This window comes from Colletotrichum costaricense (assembly GCF_030867565.1).
Source record: "Colletotrichum costaricense strain IMI 309622 chromosome Unknown Scaffold_3.1, whole genome shotgun sequence".
Lineage (NCBI taxonomy): Eukaryota > Fungi > Ascomycota > Sordariomycetes > Glomerellales > Glomerellaceae > Colletotrichum > Colletotrichum costaricense.
Genome location: NW_026848232.1, coordinates 2,626,687 through 2,644,178, shown reverse-complemented (window position 1 = coordinate 2,644,178; position 17,492 = coordinate 2,626,687). Strand labels below are relative to the sequence as shown.

General features: G+C 51.2%; 4 protein-coding genes across 4 annotated transcripts; 3 read left to right on the top strand and 1 right to left on the bottom strand.

The window, feature by feature from the left end:
* Positions 1-2,234: 2,234 nt before the first annotated feature.
* On the top strand, positions 2,235-2,606 carry CCOS01_03715 (uncharacterized protein; the record flags this gene model as incomplete). The annotated part of the gene is made up of 1 exon (XM_060451900.1): positions 2,235-2,606. A coding segment is annotated over one exon (372 nt), but the record flags the coding sequence as incomplete, so codon positions are not given.
* A 554-nt stretch (positions 2,607-3,160) lies between these two features.
* Positions 3,161-3,658, top strand: CCOS01_03714 (uncharacterized protein; the record flags this gene model as incomplete). The annotated part of the gene is made up of 3 exons (XM_060451899.1): positions 3,161-3,301; positions 3,348-3,465; positions 3,519-3,658. The coding sequence occupies 3 exons, from the start codon at positions 3,161-3,163 to the stop codon at positions 3,656-3,658; spliced, it is 399 nt and encodes a 132-aa protein (XP_060318164.1).
* Positions 3,659-8,236: 4,578 nt separating this feature from the next.
* Positions 8,237-9,920, bottom strand: CCOS01_03713 (cyclopentanone 1,2-monooxygenase; the record flags this gene model as incomplete). The annotated part of the gene is made up of 2 exons (XM_060451898.1): positions 8,237-8,571; positions 8,636-9,920. The coding sequence occupies 2 exons, from the start codon at positions 9,918-9,920 to the stop codon at positions 8,237-8,239; spliced, it is 1,620 nt and encodes a 539-aa protein (XP_060318163.1).
* A 1,722-nt stretch (positions 9,921-11,642) lies between these two features.
* CCOS01_03712 (DEAD/DEAH box helicase) lies at positions 11,643-17,371 on the top strand (the record flags this gene model as incomplete). The annotated part of the gene is made up of 5 exons (XM_060451897.1): positions 11,643-11,811; positions 11,881-12,329; positions 12,394-14,765; positions 14,840-15,688; positions 15,742-17,371. 5 exons carry the CDS (start codon positions 11,643-11,645, stop codon positions 17,369-17,371), a joined length of 5,469 nt encoding a protein of 1,822 aa, XP_060318162.1.
* Positions 17,372-17,492: the final 121 nt, after the last annotated feature.

Here is a 17,492-nt window from a genome sequence, read left to right as displayed (position 1 = left end):
TTTGGTTGAAGTTGAGAAGAAAGAGGGTTCGAGAGGTGGGAGAGAGAAAGAGGAAAAGAGGACAAGAAGAGTGTTGAGATAGGCGACTAGTTTAGGGGGGTCTGGGCAGTGGATGTATGGGAAGCGTAACAAGAGGGACTGAGCACGGGGACTCCGTTTCTTGAATGATTTGGGTGCCTGGTCCTCGGAGCAGCAGGGGGGAAAGGCGGGCCCCAAGCGGATTCTGGGCGGGCTGAGCAGGGGGGTGGGCTTTGGGGGGGAGTTGAGGAAGGAAGGGACCAGGAGTCCCAGGACGGGCGAGCAAGAGCGAGGGGAAGGTACTTTGGTACTTTGGTACTTTGGGAAGGGAGTGGAAAGACGGGATTGGGGGAGGGAAGGAGGGGAGCACTGAGCAGAAAGACCAGAAAGCGCAAGAGGGAAGACGGAGGGAAAGAGAGAGACGACCGGGACGCTGATGGGAGGGAAAGAGGGACGCGTAAGCCGATGGACGACGTGTCCTGATTGGGATTAGCGCGGGTAGATGAGAGAGACTGGGCCGGGCGTCCTTGGCTGACGGGCTGCACCTTCTCGTCGGGTGGGAAGGCAGGCAGTGGTGCTCCTTCCCTCTCGCTCTTTCTCACTCGTCCGTTGCTTCCCTTCCCATTACTGCGTCCAGCGAATATTCGTACCAGCAAATGCAGGCAGGCAAAGGAAGGAGCATTGGATCAGAACTAGGTAGACCAGTCAACGGCAGACAGGTACAATCGTATTCGAAAATGCCCGGGTGGGAAAGCACGAATTCGCAAGATGTCAGGTTCCTTCTTGCAGCGATGCACACTTACAATGTACACGTCTGCGGCCTGAGGATGACGACGCCAACTGCCCTTTTCGGCTCAGTCGTCGACGAGTACTCGACCATTCGCTCACACTGATTCGCTCCTGGCGGTCCCCATTTCCTTCATTTTCTGCGCCTTTTGGCTTCCAGGTTCTTTTGGTGAACCCCCGGAGCGCTGTGGAATTCAACGTGGATTCGCAAGCTCGTCACTCGCCAGAACAGCGACCGCTTGTTTTGATATTGAACTCGACCACTCGCTCTACCGCCTGTCGCCTGCCGCCCAACCACAAGCAATGGCGCGATGTCGCCGTTTCGAAATGTTGCTGACGACGACTCGACGACGCACGCTTATTGAGAGAACTTTTTTGACTTTTTTTCTCCGGTTACTCGTCTTCGCCTATGCTACCGACAGATACTAGGCCTGTTTACCCGCCCATTTTATCATCAATTCCCACTCGTTGATGTTGGCTACGGCTCTATGTACAATATCGTCGTCGATGATGAATCCAATGTCAATCCCCTCCCCCCATCGTCGTAGCCTCTCTAATTCTTCCGATAAGACGGAGCAGAATCTAGCCGACATACAAGAACGAAGCCGCAAACTCGAGCTTGGTGAGATGACAAGATGACGAGGCCGCGTATTGTTCGGGCGCGAGACCAAATCCGAACCAAGCGAATCGCTGCAAATAATACAAACCAAACTACACAGGCGCCTCGCCTGGCGCTATGCTGCGCTGCGTGTTGCTGAGTGCTGACCCGAGCCGACCAATTCACTGCCCGACGGAGACGGGCGGCGGGAAGTTTTGGTTGTGCGTGGCGGCAGCGCACCCTCCCCTGTTCGCTTTCGCTTGCGAGGTCGAAGACAGGTATCGAGTACTCAATGCCACGCCCAGGATATCCGCAGTCGCGTGTACCAATACGAATAGTGCCGCCATCCCGGGTGTGGCTGTTCCAGTTGGCGCTCTGCCTCTTTTTTGCTTTCGGCGTGGGTTGATCGTCCGTCAATGTTGCTCTGAGCTCTCCCTCTTCCCACCACCAACAAATCAAAGGCCCTCGTTTTGTTCGTTTAAAAAGAAGGTTGTTTACTCGGTATGCTCAGCCTCAATCACTGAACTCATGGTCTTCGATTCGATTCAACTCGCTCCAACGACCTGACCCAGCTGCTTACGATGGGCTTGGAATCCAGCAGTATGCAAATACCGGCCACCTGTCCGTCTCTAACCATCTGAACCTCCCAGGCTTCTCAGCGTCGCCGCTCAGAACAGTACAGGCCCCCATATCGAAGCAATCCAGACACCCCTTGACACAGCATTCCCACTTGCGGCAACCTTTTTCAGCATCCACGCCTCCCCTTGGTTGCCATTCTTTGAAGCAATAGGTGCAGACTGGTCTCGGCGACTAGAAACACGGCGCGGCATAGACTTTCACTTGCAAGTTGCGGCTACGGTGCTCGTCCGGGCCACTGCCCACATCACGAAAAGGTCCCTCCGAAAAGGCTCACTGGTCTCCATCCGAGCTTCATGGAGGTGGTCAAGGAGGTGGTGGAAGGGAGTCTACGGCGTTTGGCCATGCGCTGACATCAGGCCGTCCCATTCTCGCGGCTCCAAATTCTGTTCAGCTCGCCCCCGAAGCGGAAGTTGTGCCGTCGTCCGTTGTTCACGGCATTAACATCTGGAAAAGACTTTTCGTTCAGGGAGCCAGAGCCAGAGCCAGACCCGACGGCAACTTCAGGCGTCTCGTTCGCTCCCGACATTCCGCACTGAACTGGGCCCTCAATTTGGTCGGTGGTTAGATCCCGTTCAGGGGATCGCCCCGTTCGTTCTGGAAATGCCGCCCATGATCATTCAATCCTGTGGGACGCTTTTGTGATTTCCGTTCCCTGACCCTACCGCGATAATTCATGCACTGCCACCACGGCCGTTATCACTATCGAAATCACCAAATCATCCATCGCCCACGTTTGATTCGCTCATCTGCTTTTCGTATGGGCTGTGCCGTTGACCACCCCTATGAGCGAGCTTAGTGGAAAACACTCGCGACACGGTGTGGCTTAGATGAGCTTCTATTCGCAGTAGAGCTGCTTATCCGTCTGCAACAGTCACTGCTAACCCAGCCCTGTCGGGCGTTGGACCACGACGATGGCCCTGGAAGCTGGCAATAACAGCAAGCCCTCAGCACCACAACGGGAACAATTCTAGCTCATTACGGAGTAGACTTCTGGCTGAACGGCGGTCACTGCAGCATCGCACATCTTGCATCACAAGTTTTGGTCGACTTCACGCCTTTGGGCCACAACTCAGCAGGCGAACGTCGACCCGCGGGCCCTCCCAATAAGGTCGACACACGATGGAAATTGGGCTTGTTACGGCCCCCAGGCTCAAGGCGAATCTGATGTTCCTCGCCATCTCGCCTACCCTTGATACGCGCAATCTGGATCGCGAACCGTCCGTCCACTTTTTATCACTTTTGGGCTCTTGCTCAAGAAGGGTTCGCAGGCGTCTCAGTCTCCATTTCAACTTTTGACAATCTCCAGAGTCCAGACGACTGTCAGCCCTTTCCCACCGCGAAATTGGGCCGAATATCGAACGCTGGTGCCATGATGAATGAGAATCCGACCAAGACAGACCTGAAGCCAGTACTTCCAACACTAGGTACGACAGAACCCCCCGGCGCCGTTTCGGCATTGCTGTAACATTGCGCCTAGTTAGTACTATGGACACCGTCTCGGCTTCTGGCACCTCGCTCTGGCCCCACCGGTCCCGAAGGTCCTCCCACATTCCCGACGTGCCGACTTTCTCGAGTCTCGCCGCCTCGCACACGCCGCAGTGGGCTAATGTCAGTTAAAGTCACCATCAGAAGACTCGACCGCCACCATTCAGCAGCCGTCTATCAACCCATCAATGGGTGTGGGCTTACATAATGAGCTAAACCTTGCACTAGCTGGGCTGCTTAGTGGTTCACAAGTATGTATTCTTATGCCGAGAATCAGGGTGAACCGCTGCCAGACCTCGCCCCGGCCAAGCGCGAACCATGACGTTGTGTGAACAAAAATAGAAAATATGTACGCCTTGTTTCACCTGCGGCACCTTCACAACCACGACAGCCCACAGAGTCCCGGGAGCGAAATCCAGAACGCCTTGTCAACTGACAACGGGTTACTTCCAAGAGCCAACCAGGGACCACCGTAAACTCCATGCTCCATTCCCGCGGCTGCTTCCTACTGGCCAGCTCGACGGCCCCAAATACCGGCAAGGCTCTTTTTCCCTTTTGGTGTGGGAGAACGCCTTCTGACGGACTATAACGGACATTAGGGGCTTCGGCACCAAGAACCGCAACATTCGATGATTTCGACTACCAACCAGACATTGCCCTTGACCTCAAACTCGAAAGAGCCGCTTGAGGGGGGCCCTGCCATCCCATGTTTCGATGCATGGTAGACACCCCGTACTCCGTACCGCACCATCAATCAACCAACCCCTCAGATTCTCGCGGGAATGGCGTCGGTTTGATCGCCCACATCGGCGCATCACCAGGAGTCTGGAGAAGATCCAGGGAGGTGTATTCGTACATACATAGCAGTGACACATGCGGGCCACAGCGAATGGCAGGCCGACAGACTTCAGAACGGCGGCGGCCCCTTCGACCTCGGGGTTCTAGAACGTCGACTCTACATTCCTTTGCCCCCTACACTTTTCCCCCCTCATCGCGAAGAGCTGAACTCTAGGGTCCGATCATCCCGAATCTTATCAGTTATGGTATATCCACCTTACAGTTCGGAGCAAAAGCCTGTTCGATGAAAGGCTTGTTTCTGCCCATTGAAGATGTTCTCTCTCAGGTCATTTCGTTGAATGGGCCTCCGCCATGAACTCTCTTCGAGGGGTTCACTCTGGAATCGTTTTCTCAAACAGCGCCGGCCAATACACCCTCATACCTACTTATGTGCTCCCACATTCCACGATTTGTTGTCTGGAAAATCGTCTCCACAATAGCAATCAACTTGTCCAAGCCGAAGACAAAGTTTGAATTGTAAGGTAAGCAAAAGCGGAGGTGGTCAGTCCACACGTGTGGGCACGGTAGCAGTACGGATGCGTTCCGCCATCACGTCGATTCATGTACTTCTTGTCCGGATATCATCCGCACATTGAATCGCACATATCCGTATCGAAAAGAGAGAAAAGAATGTCCCGCAGACAGGTGAGTGCAAGGGTGTGGCTGAGCCTCTGACTCCACCATCTGCCGTGCCGAGCAAAAGAAAAAAAGCCCCCCCCCCCTGTCCAGTAAACAACCTTCACGACTCACGACTCGAGGTTGGCCCGAATCTGGCAAGATGCTCCGTTCTATTCGGGCCTAGCGTTGAGGGGACCAAGCATTTTTTGACAGTTATGGATGGGCGCCCCCCTTCTTCCCGTGCGACCTGCGGCGCGGGTGCATGAGCCACTGCGAAAATAACGAGATTGCTGAACTTTGAGCATGCAATGTAACTAGGTGGTATCGAACTTTGAAGCCTTATCGTGAGAGAGGGCAGGGCCATGGCCTCGAGGTGAGCAGAGAGTCAGAAACTGCATGGGCATTGTCACCGAATTTTTGAACGATGTCTCTGAGATAGTCGGCTAGTCAGCGAGGTGCTTCTTTGCTTGCTGAATTCAATATCCGACGAGCAGAATTCCGTCTCGCCTATCTGATGTCGTGCTTTTGAGTGAACAGGGAGCAATGAAGTTTAGGGGCATTGCACTTTCCGAGGAACTCGGGTTATGACTGGGTGGTCACCGGTGTAGCAACCCTGAATATATCCGTTGATGAAATAGTACGGTGGCCCTCGACTTACCTGGCAAGTGTTGAGTCGCCCCGATGGCATCCAGCCAATCAGCTCGACTTCAGATCACCGCTGATGGGCTTTCGAACAATGTCGAGGGAAGGAAAAGAGGGATTCTCAATAAGCAACTCTGATCATTGCACGAATACCAAGGTTTTCGCCACAAAAATGAACATCACAGATGCCACAATAACCAGGAAAGTTTGTTGGCAGGACATTATTAGAAACAAAGCCGTCTTCCTATCAGAATCGAGTTTCCCCTGTAGATCCAACTTACAGCAGCTGTCGAGAACAGGTTTTTTATGGTGTAAGAGTTGGAACGGTACGGTGGACCAATGCGCGACAAGCCACAGGTCATAGTGACGATTTGGTAGCTAGCACAGCCACACTACCCCTCACATGTGGCGCTAGGGACTACACCCGCCACATGAAGCGTCAAGCCACACACGTGATGATATTCGGCAACCTCAGGGTCGGTTCCCTCTTTCTGTGTTGTGGCAGATGTCACTGGCTTCGGTGGACGAGTGGAAGGGAATGCTCGACCCTGAGGGCTTGTAAGTTAGATTCTGTTGAGTCGCTAAGCTCTTCCATTTTGTGGAAAGCTTCGCCATCTGAACTTCCATGTGCTCTCTTTCCACTTGCAAAAGATGAGGGGCCGCTTGGAGGAGTCGAGCCTTATTCAAGAATAAGCAATGTAGATACAGATACCCGTGTGATCGTGTAAGGGCATGTGTGTGTGTGTGTGTGTGTGTGTGTGTGTGTTGCCCAAAGCTCATGGGAGGTCAGTGCAAAATTAACGCAGTCATCAGCTGGAAATCTTTTACTGACCCTCGGCCTCGGTACGTCTCGAACTATGTGTCCATCGAATTCGTGCTTTTACCCCATTCCCTCTCTGCTTGCGAGAAATAGACTTCCCGAGAGTTACTCAGAGCATTATGCCGTCGGGAGGTTGAGGAGGAGTGGTAGTAGCGGGAATGTACACCTTCCGCCGCCATGGAAACCCAATCTTCTGACTACGAAGTCTACAAAGTGTACGAAGTGGGATGAAAAAGCTTGGTGAAGCTTAGCGGGCGCAGTGTGGATTCTTGTTGTATGTCAGAGAAAATAAACGAGGGAGCTTCATGGCATGCGGGGGTTCTGAAGTACGGGGGAGGGCACCAAGGTAATGAAGATCTGGGCCGTAGAAGGAAGTCACAGGCTTGTCTTTTTCATCTGAAGGAACGACATAGGGGACGATCTTATTTGACGCTCTGGTTGGAAGACCGGATGTCGAGGCCGAGTTCGCGTTCATTTGCCGACACTTTTGGACGAGTTCATAGTTGAAGAGAGTGTGCTTAGTGATTCTGCCGATGTTGAGCAGCTAGAGGCGGGGGAGGGGAAGGTTGATGGCGAACATTGGGATGCCTCGGCACAAGACGATGGCTGTGATAGGCAGCAGCTTGGTAGAGCTGTTTATATTCTGGGATGGTTGTTCTTAGTCAAGGGGGGAACGCTTTAGCGCTTCAACTTAGGTTTCCGTTTTGAGAAACTTATGATGACACTTCTCTATTGCTTTTGGAAACATTTGAGGTTATCAAGGCTTATTTTAGAGTAACAAATGAATAATCCCATGTTGTAGTGGACCTATTCGAGAATCTCAAAGACGTTAAAGTATTTACAACTTGTTATTATATCTTAAATTATTTTCACAAGACAAGAAAAAGAGATGTGCCTACGTCTTGCAGGAGGCTTTCTACAACAACATGCAATTGCTATGCGTTGAGATCAGAATAAACGTTCTACACAAGGCTTGAGCCATTGGAGCAGCCTTTCGAATTACGTCTTGTTCATTGAACTCAAGTCTTGATGGCTTATTGCTTAGTAGCGTCAGTTCGGCAAAGTGCTTCTTATTCTTTGAAAATATCATCTTCAGGTATCATGTAACTCAGTAACTCATCAGCACGTCTCATTAATTGTGCGTCGACGTCTGTGAAACCGCAAATCTTGCTAGCGGCGTGTACATCGAAGTCACGACAGAGCACCTGCTTGCTAGCCTGGAAGCACTTCTGTCGGAGTCTCTGGAGACTTTGCATCCGCACAGCACTCACAGCGAGGAAGACTTTCGCAAAACAATTCAAGCCGCCCTGTCGAGTCAACGATTGACACATTTGAAGAAAGTAGTACTGCACAGTGCTGCCGTGATTTTAGACTTACCCGGTTGGCAAGGCTATGGCTCAATCACCCACGCCGGGGTCATCTCGGACAGCACCGTACCTGTATAGTTAATTAGACCGTGAAAAAACCAACTACCCAACCCAAAGTAAGTAGAGCAGGAAAACCGAGACCATGCTCATGCAAACCAGTTGCCAGTGGGGAGTCATCCTACTGAACTTCGGCGAGGATATGGAATAATTACAACGAGCAGTCGACCCATGCTTCATCCTTCTCCATGGTCTACCTAAACGACCGACGACGGTTATGATGGAAATTTCCAGATCTAACTACATAAACCTTAAGCCATCTCTGTGGGCCGACAATCTCTCGCCAATCGGGGCCAAGCATTCATGACTGTAGGTACCTGTCATCATCTGATTATTCCATTGATTTGGTCTACTCAAGGCAGACTTAAATCATACCGCGCTTCCAACTCCCAAGGTAATTTCAAAATTGTCCCAGTCCTTGGTGCCTTTGCGGCATTCTTCAAGGTATCGAGGAATACCACCAAGATAGTTGAGCTGTTCCTTCTTCTTGCCGGGAATGTTCCCTCCCACGTACCAGGATGTATCGCTCTTGCTAAACAGCAACGCCTCGTGTATTGCTTGTACTTTTTCCTTCCAGCTCTCTTCAGCTGAACGGCGTGGCTCGATGGATGTGATGTTTCCCGTGCGTAGCTTCACCAGGAAGTCTGTAATAAAATCGACTTGCTGCTCGATGAACACCGGCGCGTTCGTCAAAGCCGTAGGAGCTATTTCAGTTGTCGTCAATAACTTGAGGTCTTCTAGAAAAGATGCTTAGGGCTTCGTGCTTACCTTGCGGCCCGTATATCATAAACATGTTTGGACATCCTCGAGCCATCAAGCCAAGATACGTCCAAACGCCTTCTCTCCACCTCTCTTTCATATCGATGCCGTCTTTCCCACGGAGCCCCATGCTTGTTAACGCTCCGGTCATACTGTCGTACCCCGTCGCTAGGACAACAATGTCATGCTCTCTCTCCTTTCCATCTTCAGTCACGATACCTCGTGCTGTCCATTCGCGGATGCCCATCTGCTTCACATCCACCACTTCCACATTATCCTGGTCCATGCATTCGTAGTAATCCTGCTCCAGGCTGCTTCGCTTCGTTCCAAACGGGAAAGGTTGTTCGTCAGGCACCAAGATGGCTCGTTTCTCCGGATCCTGCAACCGGCACTTGGTTTTCTTTGACCAAAACTCGTAAATCAAACGATTCACTTCCGCGTCCATCAAGAAGTCCATATACTGGCCTGCTTGGAAGTTGAAGGCCCCTCTCTTCCATAGCTCCTCCCACCATGCCTCCCTTTCTTCCATTGTTGTCTCCTTTGTAACCTGGGTAGGTCCATCGCAAGGTAGCCCGGCACTACTGTCCCTCGCCAACTTGAAAAGTGTCTTGTATATCGCTTTCAAGCTGTCCTGCTCGAGTTCCGAGATTTGGCGTTGACGCATTGGGAGTGCAATGTTGACATTTCGTACGTAGACTGTCAGCGCCACGCCAGGCTGTTTAGCAATTTCTTGCACACATTGAACCCCTGTTGCACCTGATCCAATGATGGCAACTCGTTTATTCTCAAGATTGATTCCGGAATCAGGCCATGCCGCGGGGTGTACCACCATGCCTTTGAAGAGACTCTTTCCTGCGAATTCGGGCTCATATCGTTTGATTGAACTGCCTGTCGCCGGAATTAAGAACCGCGACGTGATGATGCGTCCTGTATCGGTCTCGACGATCCACTTGGCTGTCGCCGTATCAAAGTCGGCCCCAACCACAATAGCATTGTACGACACGTCCTTAGAAATGTCAAGCACTTTGTCGACGTGTGTGAAATATCTCTTCAGCTCTTCGTGCCCCGGAAAGCGTTGCGACCATGTCCAGTCTTTCCAGACCTCCCGCAACGAAAGCTGATAGTAGGGCGTCTCCGAGTCAACTCGTGCTCCGGGGTAGCCGTTCCGGTGCCACACGCCGCCGAGGGCCGACCCAGCTTCCACAACGTGTGCCGAAAAGCCCAACTTGCGCAGTTGGTGTAAGGCGTAGCATCCCCCAAAGCCGCCGCCAATGATCAGAACATCGTAATCCATCTTTCTGTCGCAGGTATCATTACAATTACCGTTGTATTTAGTTCGGTGATGATTGAGGTGGTGGGTAGACCCCATTATCACCAACTCAGTCTTGAACCTTAAGTCGACCAAATTGAGTCAGGATCGGGACGAAAGAGTCAGGAACATTTAGAAATCGAGCAATCTGGGAGATCTACCGACTCGTGAGGCTAGATCTGTTGATTTATGAGCCGACGAGCGTATGGTCCAAAAGATCAGATGGGATTTTGACTTCAAGCAGGAGAGGAGATGAAGCTGATGTGCGGCATTAGGCCCGCCTCGGTCGCGTCGGCATGCTCTTGCGGCAATCAAGTTCCTTTTTTCGCCATCTTCCTCGCTCTGCCGTACTCGGAAGCAATTGATGAGTGGTGCAAGCTTGCCATTGTTGAATCTTTGACGATGTTTACGTCGTACTTGAAACGATCCCCGCAGTTGCAACCTGGCCAGCGTTGCAGTCGATGTGATGGGCTAGACGGGTCTAGATCTCTCGGGAATGTCGATACTGTTTCCGTGTCCTCCCAGTGGATAATGCGTGGTTCCAGCCAGAATAAGGTCGGCATGTGTATAGTCCTGTTAGTTGGAGGCTTCAGGGCTCGACCGAGTGAGCTTAATGATTCGTCTCTCCGAGACCATAGGCCGTTTGATGTAGCATTCAACCGAAGCTCTATGGCTTGTCGATGCAACGAGAAAGAACGTTCTGAAATACTTGACCACGGAATGCGCAGCCGTGATATCGTAGAATGCAATACTAGGTTCCTCTGCAAGCTCGCTCAATCCTTGCATGGATTCATTCAGATGTATTAGTCAACAATGTTTGTTTAAACATATGGTCTTCAAATATCGACTGGAGCACTGTCAAACTTGTGTAGCTATGTCATCAATCATTTCACCTGGAGAGGGGGCGGGGGGAGATATGTGGACGGCCTCTCGCATATATTATGTCTGGCGCATGCCACTGGTAGTTTCAGTATAAGGATGAAGTCTGTCATGGCTAGAGATCTTCCCCACTACCAATGCAAGGGGCCGGGGCAGCTGGCAGACCTCATATGATGGCAATCAGCCTCATTTGACCGAAGATTCGATGCCTAGGGCTTCATGTCGAGGACTGGGTATATTGAATCTCAGGTCACGATAGTGGCGCCCGGGAAATGAGAAGAAAAGCAAGATGCATACTAACATTCTAAGGAAAATGGAGAGAGAACCAGCTGATGATACGGAAATCAACTCGTGGCATTCACCTGACCTGCACTGTTTGCCTTGAAGTCCTACAAGTCGCATGAAAAGCCTAGAAGAGCCTTCCAGCGAAGTCGAAAGCAAAGTCTGCTTCCTCCTCGTATACTATACAGTAAAAGATAAGGAAGAGGCAAGCGACGCTTCAATATTTCTCAAGTGAATGATGCCTAGGTTTTTTTCTCTTTTTTTTTTTTTCTTTTTTTTTTTTTTTTTCAAAAGGGGATGATTCCTTTGATCTAACGAGCGGCTGCGTGCTGCGGGAGGCCTACCGACCTTAGCCCTAATACAACCAACTGATTCACTGTTTTGTGCCCTTTGTATGAAAGCACAGCCGTACAGGTTGGAATTCTTTCGAATTCTAGATTTCTGAGAACTTCTTCTCTTTTCTCATCTTCCGGAAAGCGACGATCTCTCACAAACCAGACCATCAGTGCCGGACCTGGCCGCTTGCATTGGTCGATATCGCCGGCGATGACGTCTTCAGACGACATGATCATGGATTCTCTACAGGAATGGAAGCGGCGTCTGAGCCCCCTAAGAGTTGACATCGTTGGCGACTTTGCTGGGAAAGAGCTGTTCACCATCCATGGGGAATCTTTGGTGGCTCACTGTCTCGCCTCTGCAAATGTCGACTATCTCGGTGGGCATCTCCAGATACCCCTTCAAATGCGTTCACTACCTACCTGATCTTGGCTAATCGATAAAACAGCGGGCTTCCAGCTACTTCATGCAGTACATGCGATCGAGGTCTTCCTGGCCAAACTCAAGGATCGGGGGTGCAACTTCCACGTCTTGTGGTTCGACAGTCATCGAGACCTAGCGACACCACCTGATTCTCCCGAGAATCAATCATACAAATATCTCTTGACGCGTGCTGTCATCATTGAGCACCTGAGATGCCCTGAAACACATCCCAAAATGAATTTCGACGATCGCGGTATCAATTCTCCAATGAGCTTCGTATTCCCTTCCATCATGAGCCCCGAGTTCGCGGAGTACACCAATCAGCACCGCTTTCACTTCATCATGATGTCCCAAGGCCGGTCTTCAGATCTCAACACGACCAAGAAGGGAGAATTCTTGAACATTATGTATCTGTTCGGTCTTCGCGGCTACAGCTTGGCTTTTATTGACGATGTCGAGTTTCGAAGCTCCAAGGTAAAGTTTCCGTACTACCTTTGACAATAGATCACAGCGCGCTCACCTAATCTCTCAATGGCAGGCGTATACTCTCATTGCAACAGCGCCGACCTCAGTGGCAGTGATACCAGTCACAGAGCCAACACCAGCGACGACACCCGATCCCGGTTGCCAACGGACTATCGAACGTCTCCAGGCCATACCCAAGCCCAGTGAGTGGCGAGTGCTTCGATCTGACAGTGAAGTCGAGGCCCAGGAAGAAGTAGCGGTCACTATTTGCGCAATCTTCTTGTCTAACAAGGCCTCCTCGGATGTACACAGTCACAGACTAGTGGCCGCCTTCCTCTCACACATCGTTCTGCTGAAGCACGCAACGCTCTTACAACGACCCGTGGAGACTCTACCCAAACTGGAGAGTTCTTCGGGCATCGAGGAGTTCCTTGCGACTTTTGCTGAGGTAGCAGCTCACCTGATACAGCAGTGGCCCAGGGGAAAAGAAGGACAATACCTCAATTGGAGAGTCTGTGATCTCATTGACGGCCGAATCTACAATCAAGTCTTGGAGAGACTCGAAACACTCAAACTCCCAAGTGATGCCGGTTCTGGGTATGCAGAAGCTGTACGGCGGTTATCTGGCGTCGACGTATCCTACTGCATGCCGAATTCCGTTTCGCAGGTCAAAAGTGGCGCAGGAATACACCGCATCAGCTACCAGCCCCCAGACACACAGTCGATACTTGCATTCAGCCATCCCGTGTTGGACAAGTATCTCGAGGACGTCAAGTTGACAAGCCAATCCGTGATGGAGGATGAAACCTTTGAGTCCAAAATCTTTCAAGAGCTCTCCCACTGGCACAATTCGAAGAAGAGCATCGACCCCAAGCATGTACCAAAGCGTCGAGGATTCTATGCGAGCAAGAGAAACCAGAGATACATGGCCGACACGATTGCCTACTCTGCCAGTCTTACTAATTCTGCCGGGAAGAGCATTGATCCTGAGACGATTGTCGCCAAGAAGTCGGACCTTTCTGCCCGGTCTAGGAAGCAAGTGGGCACAACCCGAAGACAAGATCATTCGATTAAGAGCGGTACAGAGAATGCACTTGAAACATCGAGGAGATTGAGAGAGGCGAAGAGTCAATCCAGGACCGCGGTAATCATCAAGAACTGGGCAGAGAAATGCCAGGACTTCGACAAGATCACGTCTGTCTTTCAGCGCTACTTGAAGGTCAAGAGGTATTTATCAAGTCTTTCTTCAGAGGACCAGAAGTCTATTGGTGGCGAGGTAATGTTGTACATGTGCAACATCCTTGGTCTCCAACTTATTCGCAGACCGTTGAAAAGGGCCTTCAGCGATTCAGGTATGAGCAAGCGTGGACATGATTTCTTGGCCTCTATTTCTGACATCATCGTTTCAGAATCGAGTGTATTGGCAATGATTTGGGCCCAGGTCAGAGAGATGATGTCGTTGCCCCTTTCCGTTGAGACGAAACACCAGGTCCAATATTTGATGAAGGCTTTGAAGTTCCCGCTGGGGGAACTTCGAAGCGGACCTTCTGTGCCCGTCAAACATCGTCTTCCGTTCGTCTCAACGTATGAAGTGTCAACTACGCATCTGCGAGTCCAGACAACGGGTCTCGAGTTCCAGTTGGCTCACTGTGGCCCTTATCTGGAGCGAAGCTTCGACTCCGCCCCCGACCCGCGCGTTTCTTTCAGTCCAGATGCTTGGCAACGAAGCGTACTTGATGCCATTGATGACGATAACAGCCTTTTCGTCGTCGCTCCAACGTCCGCCGGAAAGACCTTCATCTCGTTCTACGCCATGAAGAAGATTTTGCAGAACAACGACGATGACGTTCTCGTCTACGTAGCCCCCACTAAAGCGCTCGTCAACCAGATTGCCGCCGAAGTTCAGGCTCGGTTCTCTAAGTCGTACCGCCATGAGGGCCGTTCGGTTTGGGCCATCCACACTCGAGACTACCGTGTCAATAACCCCACCGGCTGTCAGGTTTTGGTGACCGTTCCGCACATCCTCCAGATCATGCTTCTGGCGCCCACCAATGCGCAAAATGAGAGATCCTGGGCTCGCAGAGTGAAGAGAATTATCTTTGACGAAGTGCACTGCATTGGTCAGGCCGAAGACGGTATCATTTGGGAGCAACTATTGCTTCTTGCTCCTTGTCCCATCATCGCCCTATCTGCTACTGTGGGCAACCCGCTCGAGTTCAAGGAGTGGCTCGCAGGAACTCAGAAGGTCAAGGGCTTTGACCTTGAAATGATCGTTCACTCGGCCAGATACTCTGACTTGCGAAAGTTCCTGTACCAGCCACCCATTAGGCTTGAGTTTGAAGGACTAGAGCCAGTGGAGCGTTTGCCAATCCCCGGTTTGGATGCTGAAGCAGGAGAAACCTCGCGATTCACGTTTGTGCATCCTATCGGAAGCATTATCAACAAGTGAGTCTTGATAAAACTTTCATGCAGCCTTGCCAAATCCTGAATGCCATCTTTTACTGACTGATTAAACCCAGGAATCGTGAGACTCTTGAAGATGCCAGTCTCGAGCCACGCGACTGTCTCCGGCTTTGGCTGTCCATGAAGGAATATGAAAACGAGTCGTATCTTATCAATCCTAGCCTTGAGCCCAACATTGCGTTGCCAGAGTTGGTGAAGAAGTCGGACATTATCAAGTGGGAGGCTGCTCTCAAAGAACAGCTCTGGCAATGGCAACAGGATCCCAAGTCACCCTTTCCAGAAGTATACAGAAGGCTCAAGATAAATCGCCCTTCATCAGCGATAGACCTTGAAAGGCCCGAGGTTGTCGCGGACATCTACGGTGACGCTTCGTTCTCACTCCTCGTCGATCTCCGCTCCCGGGGTGCCCTGCCAGCTATCCTTTTCAATTACGATCGACTTGGATGCGAGAAGGTAATTCTCAAGATTCTTCAAGTCCTGGAGAATGCTGAACAAAAGTATCGCGATACAAGTACCGAATGGGCACGGAAGATGGGGGCATATCAAAAGTGGCGACAAGTCACGGATAGCAAAGCTGCGAAGAAAAAGGCGAAAGCGACTAGAGCCACTGAGGCTGCAAACTCCAAGGAGGAGAGACACCACGCAAAGGATTCTGGTGCAGCCCTGAATCAAGCTGATCTTATGAGGGAGGAAGCAGGCCGGGAAACCAGCCCATGGGAAAACTTTGATCCCGAGGCGCCGCTTCCGCAATACAATTTTGCGGACACTACTAAACTTACGGCTGAAGAGTTTGAGGCCCGTGTTAGGCCTCTGGATGATTTGGGAATCAAGCCTCGCCTAATCGACGCTCTTCGTCGGGGACTCGGTATCCACCATGCTGGTATGAACCGTCAGTACCGCCAAGTGTAAGTTGAACCTAGCCCCATATTCGAGCAACCACTGATTTCGAGGGGCAAAGGGTAGAAATGTTGTTCCGCAAGGGCTACTTGACCGTCGTTATTGCGACCGGTACTCTCGCTCTCGGATTGAACATGCCTTGCAAGACTGTTGTCTTTATAGGTGACTCGGCATTCCTCACGGCTCTCAACTACCGTCAAGCATCAGGACGTGCTGGACGTCGTGGATTTGACCTCCTTGGTAACGTCGTCTTTCATGGCATCCCCCACCATCGTGCGATGGAAATCATCTCGTCGCGGTTGCCCGATCTCAAAGGCCAATTCCCCATCTCCGTCACTTTGGTTCTTCGGCTCTTCACCCTGCTGCACAGCACGAACAACTCCCAGTATGCCATTGATGCAGTGGAGTCCTTGTTGACCCAAACACGTCTGTTCCTCGGTGGACCTGCCTCGCAGATGACCGTCAAGCACCACTTGCGCTTTTCCATCGAGTATCTCAGACGACAGCACCTCCTTTCTCGAAAAGGAGCACCTCTCAACTTCTCGGGCCTGGTGGGTCACTTGTACTTTACCGAGAATGCTGCGTTTGCTCTGCACTCCCTGCTCAAGGAAGGCTACTTGCACAAGCTCTGCGAGGACTTTGGCAATCCACGGAAGCAGGGAGAGATCATTCTCACTTTATTGACAGTATTGTGTCACCTCTTCTGTCGCATTCCTTGCAGCAAGTACAACAATCGGGAGTGGCGTGAAAACGTCGTATATCGATCACCTTCTGTTGTCCTTCTACCCAGGCTCCCAAGAGAGGCAGAAACCGTCCTCCGAGGTCACAACGAAGAGACTCTGAAAACTTTTAAGACCTACGTTCGCAGCTTCATTGCACAGAATCTCCAGGACTCTCCAGATAACCAGCTTCCCTTCACCGGGCGCCGGGTGGGCGCCGCTGGAGAGGCTTCAGCTGATATCTCAACAGCACAGATTCCAACGCTCCCTTATCCAATTCTTCGATCCCCTTTCGCCGCGCTGTCGGGGTTCACAGACGACTTCGCCACAATTCATGAGCTATGCGACACAGTCCGCGCTGGTGTGTTTCTTGACGAGTCTGCCATCCCGTACATCCCCATTTACCCTGAAGAGACAAACGGCGTGCCCTGGAACGCATACATCTATGACTTTTACAAGCACGGTGATCTCAATACTCTTGTGCAAGACAACGGAATCAAGGGCGGCGATGTTTGGTTTCATCTGAAAGACTTCTCTCTGATCTTGGCCACCATCGTAACAAGCTTGGAGAATATTATGGGCCGAGTCGGTGCTGATGACTCGGATATGATCAATGTTCAAGATGTTGCCGATACCATTGAAGAAGAGAGATTCGGCGAGGAATTAGATGCACAATACTCGGAGAACCATGTGGCCTCGTCTGCTACTGCGAAAGCAGAGACAAAGTCCCACTATAGCAAATCTAAAGAAGCAGTGGCTGAATCATGGGAAGATGTGTCGGATGGCTCCTCCTCCGATACCGAGCACGCGAGTAGCAGCGCAAGCAGAGCGGGTCAGGCAACCGAGTCAGAAGGAACGTCTTTCGGGTCAGGTCGGGGGAAGGGAGGCGGTGATAGTCTTGTGAAGGTCCATATGGCTTTCAAACTCCTGCAGCAGGTTTTCGAAGACAAGTTCAGAAAGGTGTGGGCATGAGTAAGTAGGTAGTTTTTTTCTCTCAAAAGTACATGTTGATTAATTACAGCAACTGTAAAAGAAAGAGTATTGAAAGCTTCGTCTGATCCGACACTACCCAATGATGTACTAAAAGGGCCAG